Here is a 14967-nt window from a genome sequence, read left to right as displayed (position 1 = left end):
AATTTACGCTGTGTGAACATAGCCCTACACTGCAAACACTGTTATCTCAGTAACTACCTTATCCTAACAAGTGTTATTTGTGAGAACATAGAAATATTAGTGTTGGGAAAGTTAGCTGGTAAGTCTATTTGTGAACGTTGTAGGTATTATTTAATTGTACCGCACATAGAGAACGTCCTCAGGTGTTTTCTTCGCCACATAAAATTAAATTATACAAATAATCAAAAAGTCGTAGGTCCCACTCGCAAGATGTTCTATTACTTGTTTTGCCAGAAGCAAAAAATCTGTTGTTTTTTTTTTTTTTTCGGAACATTCTCAAATAATATTGTAGCTATAATAATATATTTGTATGGTGGGAAAAGACTTGATAAAAAACAACATATACATCTCAGACATAACGTATGAATGTATGTATAATTGCTGGGTCCCACAGATCTGTGATCCTGTTGGTACAAGCTACACGGAGCTGATAACATGTACCTAGGATGTTGTGTGGTTTGGCTACAAGTCTGCCATCTGTCTTCTTCTTCTAGATACACACAGTGTACTGCCACTGGCATTGTGTCAATCTGTGTTTTGCCAATTGCTTAAGAAGCATCTGACAATACTGTTTCTGCTGTTTTGAAAATCTTGTTGTGTTACAGATGGCGACATTTGCATAATGTTGCTTAGTAAAAGAGAAGCCGTGTCTGTGCACACGACGGACTGACATAACACATATACAGCACTGCTGAAGTGGAAATGCATTGGAAGTGATCTCATGGAGTTGCTGCCATATGTTAGAGCAGGAGGGGTTAAATAATAGAGTGTGAGCTTAGGGGGACTTTAGAGCAAAGTTACATTGATGTCTACGTAAGATCACCAGCAGGATTTGTTCTGGCGTTAACACGGTGGGAATATGCTTCCACATAGATGTGAGCATTAGTGTGCCTCTCACCAGCCTTCTGTGTTAAACCAAATGTCTAGTAAAGGTTCAGGGCCCTATTACACAGCCCAACATTAAAAAGAAGGTCTTATCAGAAAATAACTTCATGTTTGAATAATGTTTTTATGTTTAACAGATTTTTTAAGGATTTTTGGTGACTTTTTTTCTTTTTTTTTTTTTTTAAATCTTTTATTTTTCCAATAGAACACTCCACAACACAAATATATTTGTGAAGGACAGTAAGAAAATAATCACATTATATACATTTATAAACCCACCCCCCCTTTCCCCCCTCCCCCCTCCCCACCTTACCACCCACCCCACGAGGAAGAGAGAAAGACAAACAAACAAACAAAAAAAAACCCGCCAAACACCAATTATATATCTATAAATAAATAAATATTTGCAATTTACCTAGGGGGAAACCCAAAAAGCAAGAGAAAGGAGGAGGTCCATTTATCAGTTATCTTTCAAGAATTGCCCCCATAGTTATCCCATTTTCTCCAAATATTCCTACATCTCCTTTCTGATTTTACAGAATTCTTCTTAGCTAACATTAATTCATATTTACATATTTTATCTACTAATTCCTTCCACTGCCCAAAACTGGGAGGATCAGTCCCTCCCCACTTCCTAGCAATCATCACCTTGACCAAAAGGAACAATTTATTTTTAAGGGAACCCTCCTTTCCGTCATTTGGGAATCCCCCCAATAGTATTTGGGAAAGATCTGACCCAAACTCCATTTGCAGATCATCTCGCATATATGCCATAACCTTTTTCCATAGTATTTGGACTTTTTCACAATCCCATAGTAGATGCATAAAATCAGCTTGTTCCCTCAGACATTTTGGACACTCTGAGTTATTTCTGTATCCTCTCTTCATTGCATTTAAAGGGGAAAAATAAACCCTATACAAAATTTTTAGGACTAGAAGTCTATAGGGCTCATTACAACTAACCAAACCAGAATTAGCAATGATAGTACTCCAATTATCTCCATGGATTTCTCCAATAAGTAAGTCCCATTTATCTTTCAGCATCTCTAATTGCCCTTTTCCTGTTTCTCTAATCAACATTCTATATAAAGGGGTTAGGAACTTCCCAGCGGTACCTGATTCCTTAATGTACTCAATTATACTGTGATCACTGATATTCCACAATTCCTTATTTATTGTATGTGTAAAAGCATTTTTAATTTGTGCATACCAAAATACTTGTGAGTCTAACAACCCCCAATCCCTCTTACATTCTTCCCACGTAATTAATTTACCATCTCTTACTACCTGTGATAGATAATTTACCCCTTTCTGTCTCCAGAACTGTGTATCAGTAATCTTAAAAAACTCTTTCAGACTGCTATTTTGCCATAGTGGGGTGAACCCTAACTCTCCCTTTATTTTGCATATTCTCTTAATGCTTACCCATACTTTACTATACATATCTGATTGTGTAAGTGAACTTTTACCCCCAAATTTAGCCTCAACAGCTTCTACTACATCCTTGTGCACCCCTTTACCTAACCCCAACATATAATTGAGCAATGCCGACTTCTGCCCTCGCTTAAGATCTTGCGCCTTTGCTGCCAAAAAGTATTTTTGAAAATCCGGCAATCCTATCCCTCCTTCCCCCGTTCTCTGTGTCCATGTACTATATTTTAACTTTGGCTTCTTCCCACCCCAAATAAAAAAATTCATCATTTTCATTAATTTTTGGAACCATGCATTAGAAGTCCAGATCGGGGACGCATAAAGAAAAAATAATACCTGCGGTAAGAAAATCGTTTTAATAATTGCAATCCGATCTGCTATAGATATAGGCATCTTAATCCATATCTCTATTTTACTCCGGATTTTTTTCATCAACGGCTGTAAGTTTAGCTCTGAGAATTTAGCAATCTGCGCGGGGATTAATATTCCCAAATACTCTAACGCTACTCCCGGTTTTAACCCCTTAACGACATCGGGCGTAAACTTACGCCCTCGCGCCCTGGTACTTGGCGCATCAGGGCGTAAATTTACGCCCGATGTTTCCCCGATCGCTGCGTGTTCACACACAGCGGTCGGGGAAGATGGCCTGCTATAAATCATAGCAGGCCATCTTAGCTTCACGGCACGGGGGGTGGTTAACACCCCCCGTGCTTACGATCGCCGCTATAGGCTGATCAATTCAGATCAGCCAATAGCGGCGATCGGAACCTTTCCGGGTCATCGGCGACCCGATGACCCGGAAAAAAATGGCGGTCGGTGCTGTCCGAGGACGGCACCGACCGCCATTACTGTAAAAAGTAATGGTGATCGCCGTGCCACCGGCCCGATCGCCGTGAACGGCCGGCCGGTACCGGCCGGCCATTCACGGCGATCGGGCCGGTGGCACGGCGATCAGAGTCCCACAATATAGTAAATACCTGCCCTGGACCCCTCAGCTAGGCAGCCGAGGGGTCCAGAGCAGGTATTTGTACATTACTCACCTGTCCCGGGCTCCTGATCGGCGTCTTCCGGGTTCGCGGCATCCTCGTCTTCGTTCGGGTCTTCGGCTTCTTCCGTGACGTCACGTTCGGCTTCTCTCGGCTATTTTCGGCTCCAGCGTCGGCTCTTTCCGTATTTTGCGCTCTGCTGCCCTCTAGCGGCTGATATGTGTAATACACTTATCAGCAGCTACAGGGATGTTCAGAATTTTTTTTTTTTTTTTTTCAAATTTTTTTTTTTCTATTTTCCGCACCCTATCGCCGCTGAGTGTTGATCAGCATCGCACGAAAGTGCGCTGCTAATCAGCAACTCCTCCTTTTTGGCGTAGGGTGTTTTTTTTCTATATTCTACTGCCACGGTCTGCTTATAAGTGCCCCACAGCAACTCCTTTGTTGGCGTAGGTTTTTTTTTTATACTTACTGTAAAAAAACACGTAAAAAACACTACATTACACCACACTACATTGAATAAAGTTTGACACTACACCACTACATACCCCATATACTAATCCCCGTATAAAGATGGCCCCCTGGGTGTTTTCGGCGTCAGAGGGATACGTTATTATTACCTCCGACACCGAAACAGCCAGTGAGGATGAATGGGGGGGATCCTTCTTTCCTCCATTCATCCTCATCATCCAGTGACGTGTCTGGGGGTAGCGTAGTGTGCGCTGCCCCCCAGACACGTCTTTTCTGCCAGTACCGTCCCAATAAGAGATGACGGTATGGAGTGAAATTCTACAAACTCTGTGAGCGTACCTTAGGGTACACTTACAGATTTCGGGTACGTGCACACTGCGGAATGGCGAAGGATAACCCTTCGTGCATTCCACAGCTGGCACCCGCCGGCGGACTGATGCAGGCATGTGTCTCCACCCGTGTCATAGAATCCATTCTATGCACGGGCGGAATCCGTCGTCCATCCAAAGAATGAACACGTTGGACGGAGAGCGGAATCCGCCCGTGCATAGAATGGAGTCTATGACACGTGTGGAGACGCGCGCCTGCATCAGTCCGCCGGTGGGTGCCAGCTGTGGAATGCACGAAGGGTTATCTGTCGCGATTCCGCAGTGTGCACGTACCCTTAGAGTGTATGATGGAAGGGACACCCGAATCCAGCCCCCAGATGCCCCCCCCCCCATCCTCGGAGTTAGTGGGAAGATCGTCCGGGAACTGATCTTCCCACTGCTGGATAAAGGTCACCATCTGTACGGGGATAACTTTTATACCAGCGCCCCCTCCTCTGGTCTCTCGCTGCCCTGTAGCTTGCGGCACGATCCGAACATATCAGAAGTAGTAATAGCGCCCTAATATTTAGCAGCCATGGAGCGGACCCAGCGCTTCTGGATATGAAGGACCCCGTATCGCACCAGGGCAACATTTTCCAGGTGACGTCCCCCACACTGGAGAAAGGGAGACCCCAGAAGAAGTGCAGAGTGTGGTGTAACAGGGGGATCAGGAAGGACAACATTTTCCAGTGTGACACCTGTCCTGATCACCCCGGCCTCTGCATACTGGATCGCTCCAAGGCGCACCACACGTCACTGGGGTTCTACATTATCTAAATTCTGTCCCTTATTTCCTATTTCAGGGGTCACGTTGATCCAGGGATTATTCTGATCGCCATTATGGAGTCGGGAAGGAATTTTTCCCCTGTGATGAGGCTACTGTCGTCTGCCTTACGAGGGTTTTTTTTTGCCTTCCTCTGGATCAACACAGGTTGAATTTGATGGACACCTGTCATTTTCAACCTTATAAACTAATAATTGGCCTAATACCCCCAAATAAATTAGAATTGTCCCTTTTCCCCAGCTAAATAGGTATGGCCGCCATTCCCATTAGAGGATGCCATGATGCAATTACAAAGCCTCTGTGCGGCCAGGACAGTAGAAACCCCCCACAAGTGACCCCATTCTGGAAACTACACCCCATAAGGAATCTAAGAAGGGGGGCAGCGGGGATATGGCCCCCTGGTGACGGCCACATTTGGGACGTGAAAATGAAAAAAATTGTATTTTTTATTTTCTCGGCACATGTTCTACGTAAGTGCCCGTCACCAGTGGGGTCCATATGCTCACTGCACCCCTTGTTGGATTCCTTATGGGGTGTAGTTTCCAGAATGGGGTCACTTGTCGGGGGTTTCTACTGTCCTGGCAGCACAGGAGCTTTGTAATTGCGACATGGCCTCCATCCTCCATTCCAGCCTCTAAATGGCGCTCTGTCCCTTTGGTGACTTGCCCTGTGCCCATATGGCACATTATGTCCACATGTGGGGTATTTTCGTACTCAGGGGAAATTACCCTACACGTTTTGTGTTCATTTTCTTTTTTAACCCCTTGTGGAAATGGAAAAAAATCAAGGCTAGACCAACATTTAGTGTAATTTTTGTAAAATTTTTACTCTAAATCATTAATCTTGTCATGTTTTTTCATTTTCACAAGGGGTTAAAAGATAAAAAAAACATTTAATGTGTAGAGCAATTTCCCCTGAGTTTGGAAATACCCCACATGTGGACATAAAGCGCCATGCGGGTGCAGGGTAAGCCTCCGAAGGGAAGAAGCGCCATTTGGTTTTTGAAGGCTGGATTTGGATGGAATGGATTTCGAGGGGCCATGTTGCATTCAAAAGGCCCCTGTGTTGCCAAGACAGTTGAAACCCCCCACAAGTGACCCCATTATGGAAACTGCACCCCTCAAGGAATGTAACAAGGGGTGTAGTGAGCATATGGACCCCACGGGTGACGGACACAAATGTGGAACAATGTGGCGTGAAAATGAAGTATTACATTTTTTACACTATAATGTTGGTTTAGCCTTGAATATATCATTTTCACAAGGGGTTAAAAGAGGAGAAAAAAAACTAAATGTGTAGCGCAATTTCCCCCGAGTCCGTAAATACCCCACATGTGGACATAAAGCGCCATGCGGGTGCAGGGCAAGCCTCCGAAGGGAACCAGCACCATTTCGTTTTTGAAGGCTGGATTTGGATGGAATGGATTTTGAGGGGCCATGTTGCATTCAAAAGGCCTCTGTGTTGCCAAGACAGTTGAAACCCCCCACAAGTGACCCCATTATGGAAACTACACCCCTCAGGGAATGTAACAAGGGGTGTAGTGAGCATATTGACCCCACTGGTGACGGGCACAAATGTGGAACAATGTGGCGTGAAAATGAAATATTACATTTTTTACACTATAATGTTGGTTTAGCCTTGAATTTATCATTTTCACAAGGGGTTAAAAGAGAAAAAAACACACAATATGTGTAGAGCAATTTCCCCCGAGTCCGTAAATACCCCACATGTGGACATAAAGCGCCATGTGGGCGCAGAGCAAGCCTCCGAAGGGAAGGAGCGCCATTTGGATTTTGGAGGTTGGATTTGGCTAGAATGGATGATGAACGCCATGTCGCATTTACAGAGCCCTCCTGCTGCCAAAACACTGGAAACCCCCCACAAGTGACCCCATTCTGGAAACTGCACCCCTCAAGGAATCTAACAAGGGGTGCAGTGAGGATATGGACCCCTTGATGACGGGCACATTTGTGCCATGAAAGTGAAAAAATGAAATTTTTCCCTTTCACGTCACATTGTTCCACATTTGTGCCCGTCACCAGTGGGGTCCATATGCTCACTGCACCCCTTGTTAGATTCCTTGAGGGGTGTAGTTTCCAGAATGGAATCACTTGTGGGGGGTTTCCAGTGTTTTGGCAGCACGAGGGCTCTGTAAATGCGACATGGCCCTTGAAATCCTTTTCAGTGAAATTCAGCTTCCAAAAGCCAATTGGCGCTCCTTCCCTTTGGAGGCTCGTCCTGCGCCCCCTTGGCACTCTATCGCCACATGTGGGGTATTTCTGTACTCGGGAGAAACTGCGCTACACATTTTTTGTCTTTTTTTGCCTCTTATCCCTTTAAGAAAATGAAAAATTGAAGGCTAGAACAACGTTTTAGTGTAAAAAATAAATTTTTCTTTTTTCACGCCATATTGTTCGGAAAATCTGTGAAGCACCTGTGGGGTCCAGATGCTCACCGCACCCCTTGTTACATTCCTTGAGGGGTGTAGTTTTCTAAATGGTGTCCCTTTAGGGGTGTTTTTTAGGTTTTGACACCCCAGAGCCTCTGCCAACCTGAAGTGGTACAGTCAAAAATGACCAAATATAACGGAGGCGTTGAAATTCACTAGGCGCTCCCTTATATCTGAGGCTTGTGGTTGCGTCAAATAGCGCAATAGGGCCACATATGGGGTATTTCTATAAACTGCAGAAACGGGGCAATAATTATTGGGGTGCATTTCTCTGGTAATAGGTTTATAATTATGAAAAATATTGGATTACAATAAAATCTCTGCACAGAAAATTAAAATTTTCAAATTCCTTACACACTTGGCTTTTATTTCTGTGACTCCCCTAAAGGGTTTAAACACTTTCTGGATATGCTTTTGCAGAGTTTGGGGGGTGCAGTTTCTGAAATGGGGTGCTTTGTGGGGCTTTCTAACATACAGGCCCCTCAAATACACTTTAAACCTGAACAGGTCCCTAAAAATATCTGATTTTGAAATTTTACTGAAAATTTGGAAATTTGCTGCTAATGTTTTAAGCTTCCTATCGTCTAAAAAAAATGAAAGATAGTTTAATAAATGCCGCCAACATAAAGTAGACATGTTGCTAATGCTATTTAATATATAATTTATGTGGTATAACCACTTTCTGTATACGCAAAGAAGTTTCAAAGTTGGAAAAATGCATTTTTTTCACATTTTTTCACCTTATTTGGGTTTTTTTCATAAAGATTTGTTATGAGTATCGACTCCAATTTACCAGAAATGTAAAGTACAATATGTCACGAGAAAACAATCTCAGAATCAGCCGGATAGGTAAAAGCATCCCGAAGTTATTAATGACTAAAGTGACACTGGTCATATTCATAAAATTTGTCTCTGTCATTAAGGCCATTTCAGGCTCTGTCCTTAAGGGGTTAAAACCGCGACGGGGAGAGAATCCCCAGATATGTCTTCTCCGATTGGCAGCAGTGACGATTTCTCCCAATTAATTTTCAGCCCAGAAAATTGTCCATACTCCTCGATTACAGACATAACTTTCGGGATGCCATCCCTCCAATCCCTCAGAAAAACCTTTTTTTCTAATTTTCCATATATTATAAAATAATCCTGAGATCTTGCAGTTCTCATTCTTACCACTTGGGGTAAAACTAAGCTGAGACTTCCTGTTGTGTCTGCAGGCTGCTGTAAAGTGGTCTGCACAGCATTGCAGCGTCATGTGACACTAGTAGATTGAGGAGACAATAGCAGCTCCCTGTGGAATAACCTCTTCAAAGGCCACAGAGCGCGCTCAGTAATTTCTCACATTCATCTCAAGGGGACAGAGTCTGTCTATTGTCATCCCTTGATAAAGCCACGCGAAACGCGCGTAGGGTGAGTAGGTGAGTGGGACTTTATGGAATACAGGCATCCTCCATTGCCCATAATCATCTAATATCTATTGGTGATTTCACTGTGCATGTGATACTTACTTAGTATCTTTATTATTCCCCAGGGCTCTGCCTGAGTATATACCTTTCATTGATTGTTGTTTGCATCATTGTGTGTGCCATCTAGTGAAGGCTGTCTGTATTTCTGTAACTTTACATACTTTTATTAGCATGTGCAATATATGATCCTATAAAGTATATTTATATGTCCCCTCACTGTTTGTATGTCCATCTGTTTGGTTCTGCTTCACTCCCTTCATTTTTAATGAATTTTATCAAATATGAATTATCTAAATAAAGGTTTTTGATATTTACTTATGATTGTCCTGCATTTTTTGATCCTTAATTGGATTTTCTTTTTCTGTGGTGTTTAAATGTACAAAATAAAAGAATTAGTCAGAAAATAGAAAAAGATTCGAAACCGTTTTAGTATCTGACTCTAATCAGTTAAAGAAAATTTAGGTGACACATTCCCTTTAAGGAGCAATTGAGTGCTAACCTTTTTTCCCTGCACTTACTACTGCGTCAAGGCTTCACTTCCTGGATAACATGGTGATGTCACTTCCTGGATAACATGGTGATGTCACTTCCTGGATAACATGGTGATGTCACTTTCTGGATAACATGGTGATGTCACTTTCTGGATAACATTGTGATGTCACTTCCTGGATAACATGGTGATGTCACTTCCTGGATAACATGGTGATGTCACTTCCTGGATAACATGGTGATGTCACTTCCTGGATAAAATGGTGATATCACTTCCTGGATAACATGGTGATGTCACTTCCTGGATAACATTGTGATGTCACTTCCTGGGTAACATGGTGATGTCACGACCTGACTCCCAGAGCTGTGCAGGCTGTGGCTGCTGGAGAGGATGATGGCGGGGGGACACTGAGGGACACAGGGCACTGGAGGGAAACTGGGCATCCCTCTGCCATCATCCTCTCCAGCAGCCACAGCCCGCACAGCTCTGGGAGTCGGGTCATGACATCACCATGTTACCCAGGAAGTGACATCACCATGTTATCCAGGAAGTGACATCACCATGTTACCCAGGAAGTGACATCACCATGTTATCCAGGAAGTGACATCACCATGTTATCCAGGAAGTGACATCACCATGTTATCCAGGAAGTGAAGCCTTGATGCAGTAGTAAGTGCAGGGAAAAAGCTCTTTATAAGCATTCCCAGTAACAAGTGTATATTGGTGATTTGTATAACTTTTTTGGGGCAATACAATACTTTAATAATAATTTTCTCCTTTAAATATTTCAGGGTGCAATGTATCAATGGAGACTCTAGATTGAGTAGTTCATTGGATTTTTTTTGTTGCATTTTAAAAGTCCACATACTGTAGATGACAATGAACACTGTATATACTTTATGGTTGTGATGAAAAAGTAAGTTCAAAAGTTTTTTTTGCAGTAATAGGATTGTTCACCGACCGTGTACAGTCCGAAAGCAATGCAAGACTTTTCTTACTTTAATAAAATCCCTGGCATTACCCTGGCAGAACATTCTTCTTCTCTTAAAAACATGTCGGGGAAACAACGCGGCCGTATTGTTGTGCTTGGATAAAATGATTTTTTTTCTGCAAATCAGGCTATGGCAATTTATCACACTTTTATACCGAGTAAACAAGTTGGCGGGCCGGACCGGTGCAGCTGCCTCATTACTACTGTCCTGCTCTTACACAAACAGCTTTAAATAAAGCCCAGCTGCTGGCAGAGTATACGTAAAAGGGAAAAGTGTCCTCTGGCATAATAATAGGGAGCGGCGGACAGATTTCCCTGATGGAAACGCAATATCATGCCACAAAATGCGACTGCGTGATTCCATCTAAAGTATAAAACTATCCAAAGTGACTGCTCCAGATGTGATGGGAAGTCCATGTATATAACAGCACATGTATTTACTAGTACAAACCCTGCAATCAGTACAACTCCATTAGAGTAAGTGAGATACAGACGTGTCGTAGGGGTCGTAAAATGAATGGTGAATTAATAGGAACAGCTGTGGGGTAAGCCGCACGTAGCGTCACAATATGGAGCTCAGCACTACCGGACTGGGTCTATCCTCAGTTAACAAGTTCCATAAAACTATTAGTTATTCTAATGATTATGATTATTTCTTGCAGTTACCAATTGTCCATATATTAGGGGTGATTCCCGTAATGGTTTCTATCAACTGCTAAATATATTGTAAACTACAGCAAGAAAGCAAGAGCTCACCTGGTGTACATAGCAATATACAGGGCTTCCCTTATAGAAAAACAGGAATTCTGGGACTAAAATAAAAACAGGAATTCTGGGACTAAAATAAAAACAGGAATTCTGGGACTAAAATAAAAACAGGAATTCTGGGACTAAAATATTGCATTGTTGCTTTAAACTTTATATTGACCACATTTTCTATTGTTACTATTCCTATTATGCAATACAAACTCTAAGGGCCCTATTACACCGGGCGACTATCGTGCGAAAAATCGTTATATCGTTCGAATTTAAACAATAATCGTTCTGTGTAATTGCAGGCAACGATTGAAAAATCGTTCATGTGTCGTTGATCGTTGATTTAGATTTGAACCTAAAATCATTGTTAATTGTTCGCTGTAATTCCACATTCGTTCGCTCAAGTTCCACATTTTTTTTTAATAATCGCTCAGTGTAATTGCACATTGTTCATTGTTTTGCTGGGATCAGAAGGAACAAACGATCATAGTAAAAATCGTAAATAAGGACTAGCGTTCTGTGTAATATGGTGAACGATATCAGGTTAACGATAAACAATCTCGTTTGCGATCGTTTATCGTTAGTCATTAATCTTTAAAAATCGCTCCGTGTAATAGGACCCTAAGGCATTTTTTTAACATTTTCTAGGAGCATCATGTGATCTTCCTTTCTTGTGAGGGATATTCTTTTCTTTACTGATTAGAGGTGTAGGATTCTTGTACTTGTATACTTTTTTAATCTTATTTTGTTTTTACTTAGTTTTTTTATGTTTTGCTGAAAATGTCTGTAGAATGAGGTAAAATGATGCAAATCTTTTGGCCATATTTAGTGTTGAGCTGACTTGCCGAATGGTTTGGGTTCGGCAACATTCTCAGAAACAGAGAGCTCGGCATTTGACACCTGGCAGCTGTATGCATGTTTTCATGGCAGCCCTAGGGCGGCATCCATCTTCTCCAGCTGCCAGGAAAACATGGATACAGCTGCCAGGAGTCAATTGGCGAGTATTCGGGGTTCGGAGAACGGAGAGCGTCTGGAAAATGCCTGGAAAACATGGATACAACCATATTTGCATCCATGTTTTCCATTCATTTTCCAGGCGATCCCCAGGCGGTCTCCTCCCTCTGCACGGAGCCGGCAGCCTAAGGGATATGGGCGCAGATCAGTTTTGCTAAAACTAATCTGCTTCATTCATCTCTATATATAAGGTGATTCAAAAACAATGGTGCAAAATGATATCCTCAGTATTCATAACTTGGAGAACAAAACAAATGTATTAACTTGAAAAGGCACAATATCTATCCAGCCCATCTATACACTACATGTCCATTGGTCACATAACAGATGACTAGGCAGTAGTCCAGCTCTGTCCAGACACATGCTAGTATATCCTTGTATTGGACTCCACTGTTTCAGTAACGCCTTATTTCAGGTTGTTCACATACTGTGGCTGGGGGTGGGTAGGTCAGTGTTGGCGGGATGATTGAGCAGATCATGAAGGCAAGCGCAACATTGGTGAATTGTTGCTACAGCATGGCCGATCCATTGTTACTGTAGACATCTATTTAGGTATCGCCAACATCCAAATCTTGTGATGGACTATGTCTGTTCTTTTTAATGGCCCAGTAGGAGTGGTCAGTGACTGTATAATTAGTAAAAAAAGAAAAAGCATGGACTTTGCACATGCCCATTGTACAGAACACACTTACTCTGGGTCCCTTATGTGCTCGATAAGGAAACAAGTTTTTTTTTTCTAGGCCCCAAATTGAAACATTGTAGCAAGTGACTTTGCCATTTAAAGTGACACTGTCTTTGAACACCAGTGAATTCCAACCAGTGATTTAGACTCCTAAAGATGTGATCTGTACGTCTTACAACGCAGATGTAAAATAAACCATACTGAGGTATATGGCACCTGTAGTTCCATACCAGTCAGCCTGGTCTATGTAGGACTCCACTAGCACATGGCTTGAATCCTGGTTACTGTCTCTTCTGAAGTCTTTGGGTGGTCCGGACTTCTCCCATGTGGTATCAAATTGCTTTACTCAATATGAAATGGCGTTTCTATGTGGAGCACATTTACCAAATTTATTCTGAAAGTTTCCCTGTAATTCCACGACAGACCCCATTCTTGCAAATTTCACCAAGCAAAAAGCCTTTTCTTGCTTCCGTGTTGCCATCTTATGTCACATGTCACACTATGTAAGCACAATTCGGATCAGCCAGTTAAAATTTAACTTGCTTAATCCTTCTCTCCATTTCGGGGAGAGCTGTAACCCATCAGGAGAGAGGTGGGAGGCCTCCATATACATGACATGGTGGGCCGGTCTAACCATAGCGGCAGCTTCAGCTGACACTTACCTAATGGGTATAGGTGACTTTACTAATATTTAAGGGCAAATATAAAAGAATACCTGTGATACATAAAACTGTGGCTGAAGACAGATGCCTTTTACTTACACTCTTGAAGGGATTGCTGCAGAGGGTTTGCTAACTCTGAAGGAGGTCGCGCGGAATGAGTGGCTGACCTGTTTTTCTCTTTGTCTCCTTTCTTCTTCCCACCGTCCTTTGAGTCTGTTTTCTCTGAAGAAAAAAAAACGAGAAAAAAGTTGGCCAGTTACTGAGCTGAGGTTATAACAAGGGTCATAAGAATGTAAGAAACTGGAAGTAAAGGTGTCATTTATGAACAGAAGGTTTTATCATCAGACACAATACATACATGTAAAAAGATAAAAAGATAGTTGTTACTTAATATAGAGATCTGTCGGAAGGTAGTATTGCTGGAGGTCTCACCTCTGCTGCCCCCATTGGCCTTTTATGGGGGAACAATATAATTCAAAGAGACCCACCATCTGCCCCCCCCAAACCGCTTGCACTGTCGGATAGCTGCTTTTAATCCAAGTTCTGTCCTAAATCCGAGCTATTGTCCTAAAAAACTATTTTTAAACTTGCAGCCCTGTGTCAAATTGGCGTGGCCTAAAGTGTCTGTCCCCTAGGCCTGCACCGCCTCTTTATCCCTCCTCCCCGCCCTCTTCATCATTAGAAAGGCAGGATTTCTCCTATTCATCACTTGTCTGAACACTGCACATGTGGTGGATCATTAAAGCACATGTGCAGTGTCCAAACAAGTGATGAATAGGAGAAATCCTGCCTGGGGCATTCCTAATGGTCAGGAGGATGGGGATGAGGGACAGAGGGGAGGTGCAGGCCTAGGGCACACACATTCTAGGCCGCGCCAGTCTGACACAGGGCTGCAAGTTTAAAAGTTGTTTTTTAGGACAATAACTGCATCACCTGCCAAACAGACCCCAGGACAGATCTTGGATTAAACGCAGCTATCTGAAGGTACAAGCGGTTTGTGGGGGGGGCAGATTGTGGGTACAGAGTCACTTTAAGTAGATATTAATGGAGCTCCATGCCTATAATATCCTGATTGTACATAAATATCCTCAGGTGAATGAGAGCAGGGCTACAGTAACCAACATAGCTACTATACACTATATGTAGCTGTCTGCTCCCAGCTCTATTCACTCTAGCATACAGCTGTGGGGATCCAGGTGTTGACCCTAAACAAGTTACATACAGACCACCGATCCTGAGGGTAGGTCAACACTAAAGTCTCATTTCTCAGGGGGGAAATCCCTTCCGGCGGGGCCCCAGGGCCTATACAGGCACATGGAGAGGTAAGTAGTGTTTGGTTATTATGTTCCCTCGTGTCCCTGTCGGCTGTAAGTTTTTTTTTTAGAATTGTTGGACTTCTCCTTTAACTAAACAAGGCTAAGGAGTCATATTATTCAAAGACATTAAGAAAATCGTTTTCTTTCTGGTTCAGAAGTATCAAATGGTTACAATTAGAT

General features: G+C 42.6%; 1 protein-coding gene across 1 annotated transcript in view; it reads right to left on the bottom strand.

The window, feature by feature from the left end:
- Nucleotides 1-14967, bottom strand: part of ADGB (androglobin) — a 138932-nt gene that overhangs the window by 83625 nt on the left and 40340 nt on the right. The window contains exon 9 of the mRNA XM_069954785.1: nt 13571-13693. Coding sequence (XP_069810886.1) covers nt 13571-13693 — 123 coding nt within the window. The remainder of the gene's footprint in view (nt 1-13570; nt 13694-14967) is intronic.

The sequence above is a fragment of the Dendropsophus ebraccatus genome, chromosome 15 (assembly GCF_027789765.1).
Source record: "Dendropsophus ebraccatus isolate aDenEbr1 chromosome 15, aDenEbr1.pat, whole genome shotgun sequence".
NCBI classification, from domain to species: Eukaryota; Metazoa; Chordata; class Amphibia; order Anura; family Hylidae; genus Dendropsophus; species Dendropsophus ebraccatus.
Note: the sequence above shows the minus strand (reverse complement) of the source record. Positions and strands in the feature narration are given on the sequence as shown.